The sequence below is a fragment of the Aplysia californica genome, unplaced genomic scaffold (genome assembly GCF_000002075.1).
Source record: "Aplysia californica isolate F4 #8 unplaced genomic scaffold, AplCal3.0 scaffold00083, whole genome shotgun sequence".
NCBI lineage: Eukaryota > Metazoa > Mollusca > Gastropoda > Aplysiida > Aplysiidae > Aplysia > Aplysia californica.
The window spans coordinates 587280-591498 of record NW_004797353.1 but is presented as its reverse complement, the minus strand read 5'-3'; the positions used below and the strand labels follow the sequence as shown (position 1 = coordinate 591498).

The window sequence follows — 4219 nt, the reverse complement described above, 5'->3', positions numbered from 1 at the left end:
TGTGTGTGTGTGTGTGTGTGTGTGTGTGTGTGTGTGTGTGTGTGTGTGTGTAAGTGTGTTTATTGGTGATTGTGTGGGTATTTTTCTTTTTTGTTTTTGGTTTGGTTTTAGTTTTTTTACGGGGATATTCCTGATCATGCTGTTACTAGTTGATAGACTTTATTTCTGATTTCATTTGCTTAATTGCCTTTTTCCACTGTTGCTGTTTCCTTTTCATCTACGTATTTTGTTGCTTCTTCTCTTGTTTTTGTTGGTTGTCTTTTGCAGCTGTTTTTGTTTTTGGAAGACTGCAGAAGGTGATCAAGAAGGAAGAAACAAATGGAGGACAATTCGAAGCTGTTATTCATCATTGTCGTATATTAAAATTCGAGATTTTCAGGGGAAAAACGAAAAAAACCCCCAACAACAACGAAACAAACAAACAAAACAAACAAACCTAACAAGCAATAAAAACAACAACAGAAAACAAACAAAAAAAACAAACAAAAAAATCACCCCAACCCCACCCCCCCACCACACACCCACAACAACAACCCAAGGACCCCCCTCCCGAAAAAACTACCAAAAAAACCAACAACAAACAAAAGCAAAACAGAAACAAAAACAAAACACAAAAAAGCAACACAAATCTTTTAACTCGGTCTGGTCACTGTTTTGATACAAAGTGTTTAACACGTCTAAATTCGTTACCAATCTAAGAAGAGGAATGAGACTAGAACCAGTCGATGCGCCCCATCAAATCTTGGTTTTCAATTTTTTTGCTTGAAATATTGACATTTCATAATAATACTACATACTACAATGTTGAATGACTGCAACAAATTGTCACCTCAGAATTACAAAGTTCTATCTGCCCAGTACCTAGTTTTGATAAATTGAACATCAAAATTTTTGAGTTTCACAACATGCCAAGCCTTTTCAAGCGCAATTCTTTAAATATTTTGATAACGACTCCGAATAATCTTACGGTTTTGATAGAGAGGATAGAACATTTGGTTTCTGACCTCACGGTCTTAGTAACTCAAAACGGCCAAAAATGTCAGATAGAATTGTGTAATTCACGGTTAGCTAAAACTCAAGGATAGAAGGAATAATCTATAATGGTGACTTAAACTTAAACGGAAAAAGTTCTGTTTGAGCTGCAGACCTGGCCTACCAAAGAAAGCTGCTTCCCCTATCGACGACAGAGGATGAAAAAGTAAAAGTAAAGTATTTCTGTTTGAAGACTGAAAGACGATGTACTTGTAAAATATTCAAAAGTCAAGCAACCTTTAAACTGAAGGTACTGGATGGGAAAGCTCAATAAAGCATGTTAACAAGACTTTTGGTGGGATTACCTCTTCCTGAGACATTTTAAGAGAAGCAATTTAGAGGTTTTGTTGTAAATGAGAAATGAAAAGAGTTTGTTATTTTTGGTTATAATTGACCTGATCAGAATTTTGCCAGTGAACACAGAGTTACTGTAAATCTTTTCTCTTTGGCGGAAAGCGGCCACTTTCTGGCCCGAGTTCGGGAATAATCATTTCGACTGTTTTAATACGTAGTGTACGTACAACTATTTCTCCTTTGTACGCCATCAAATTTGTCACCCTAGTTATCAGCATCACACATTTCCTTACAACCCCACTCCTGTTAAACCAATTAAAACATAATAAACCCAAAAAGTGGGTAGAACTGAATGATCCAAGCAATTAACACACAGCTTAATCATAGATTACAAGGATTGGTTAGGGTCTGGTAGATTTTTGTTACATCTGTAAACAATCAAGTGGTGCCGTGGGTCAGCTAAACTTGAGTGCCGTACACCAATTAAACTGGACACAAGTATTGTATAAAAATAATTGCAAATATTAGATTTAACATTTGAACTAGTTTAGCAATTTCTCTCTTTTTTTGGTGAAGGGGAGAGGGTGCCGTTTTTATGCTCCTTGTGAAGATGCGAAGAACTCAATTCTTTGAGGACACGAATTCTGTTTTTTAAACAACGCTTGGAGATACATTGGTTTTGAGCACTTTATAAAAAAGTTATTCCTACAGATTTCTCAAGTCTAAGGTCTTTATCTGAAACTCAGAAAGGCAAACAATAACACTCTTACTCTTACTGTGAAAGGTGTAAATTTATGGTTCAGATTTGTAAGTCTACAGTTCGAAATGTACCTCACCATAGCTTTTGGTTTGCTGTCGGGCATAAATATTGTGTCCTGTGCGTCCTTAAGGAGGTAAGCAAAGGATTTCTCTTTATTCTTAAATCATGTATTGATCTTTTTATCTTTCAAAAAATCTATTTATCTATTTATCTGTTAATCTGTTTCATTCTTTCTTCCTTTCTTCCTTTCTTTTTTCTTTCTTTCTTTCTTTCTTTCTTTCTTTCTTTCTTTCTTTCTTTCTTTCTTTCTTCCTTTCTTTCTTTCTTTCTTTCTTTCTTCCATTCTTTCTTTCTTTTTTTATCTATCAAAAATATTTTTTTTATTTATCTATTTATCAATTTATCTATTTATTTATTCTATATTTTTTGCAGAAAAGTGCAAGAGCGTCAAGTTAAGCATCATGGGTTGCCTCCAGTCCCGAAAAGTGGAGGAGAACTACCTTCTGCAAAGCCTCCAGGAGCACGAGAGCGGCATCAACTGTATGGCCGTGAGTGAGGACGGTTCTGTGTTGGCCACGGGCGGCGAGGACAAGACGGCTCGGCTGTGGAGCACCAAAACAGAGCAGTGTGAGTGCATCGGCGTGCTGCGGGGCCACGGGGACTACATCAACTGTATTCTCATAGAGGACTGCTACGTGCTCACGGGTTCGGCCGACAAGACTGTGCGGAAGTGGGACGTGGGCACGTGCGAGTGTCTCCTGGTCATGACTGGTCACTCCAGCGTCATTTATCGGTGAGTGTTTATCTTTTAGTAAGGTTTCACGACGCTCTCAACTGCGTAAGGTCATAGGAGCGCCAAGGGGTGGATGTCAACAGAGAAGTCCAAATGGGGAATCAGGCTTACTCTGCTCTCCTCTCCAGTCTCAACAACACAGAGTCTGCTTCGACTGTCAAGGTACCATGGAAATAGCAGTTCACAAGAGAGTGATAAACGTACAAAAGAAGTAGAGGAAAAATGACGATAGTAAGGACGAGGAAAGAAAAAGCACCCGTTCCCCCAATGTTTTCCCGGCAGAGTATGAGCTTGACATTGGTAAATCAGCCAATTTACAATCCTACTATGCATAAGAACATATTAATATCCCCCCTTTTGGAATGACCAAAAGACAACTTCAGTCAGTAACACTGCCGTGGTTTGGAGAGGGGGGGGGGGGGTATTGTTCTGTCTTGACATATTTGGCCGTTCTTAGTTATTTCCAAGAAAGGTAACCTGCAACTATGTCAGAATTACCGCATCATCAGTCTAATAAGCCACCCCAGTAAGGTTATGTTGAAGATAATGCTGAACAGTTTGAAACCACAGGCAGAGAAGATCATTGCTGAAGAGCAGGCAGGCTTTAGAGCAGGGTGCAGCACAACAGAACAGATCTTCAACCTTAGAATAGAATACTGTGCGAGAGGTACCTCCAACACCAACAAAACCTATACGATATCTTTGTGGATTTTAAAAGGCCTTCGACAGGGTCTGGCATGCAGCCTTATGGGCAACCATGAGGAAATATAACATCAACGCCAACCTGATCAACGTCATACAACAACTATACGACAAGGCCTCCAGCGCATTCTACGTTAACGGCAGTATGGGGGATTGGTTCAGGACAACGGTCGGGGTGAGGCAAGGCTGTTTACTCTCTCCAACTCTCTTCAACATCTTCCTAGAACGAATCATGACTGACACTCTAGAAGACCCCAATGGAACAATCAGTATTGGAGGCAGGGCAATCACTAACTTGCGTTTTGCCGATGACATCGATGGATTAGCAGGAGAAGAACAGGAGCTCGCCACACTAGTGGGGCGGCTGGGCCCAACCTCAGCAGCCTACGGCATGGAGATCAGTGCCGAGAAAACCAAGCTAATGACCAATAACACCAATGGCATCAATGCGGACATCAAAGTCAGGGGCGAGAAACTTGAGACCGTCAACAGCTTCAAATACTTCGGATCTATCGTCTCAGATGAAGCCTCAAGGCCAGAAATTCTCTCCAGAATCACGCAAACATCAGCTGCGCTGTCAAAACTGAAGCCTATTTGGAGGGACAGAAACATCACGCACAGCTAAAAAATTAGACTAA

The 4219-nt window shown here is 40.2% G+C and overlaps 1 protein-coding gene across 1 annotated transcript in view; it reads left to right on the top strand.

Moving 5' to 3' along the window:
* Window positions 1-4219, top strand: part of LOC101862931 (WD repeat-containing protein 86) — a gene marked incomplete in the record, with an annotated part of 34795 nt that overhangs the window by 1999 nt on the left and 28577 nt on the right. The window contains 1 exon segment of the mRNA XM_013080380.2: window positions 2519-2879. Coding sequence (XP_012935834.1) covers window positions 2548-2879 — 332 coding nt within the window.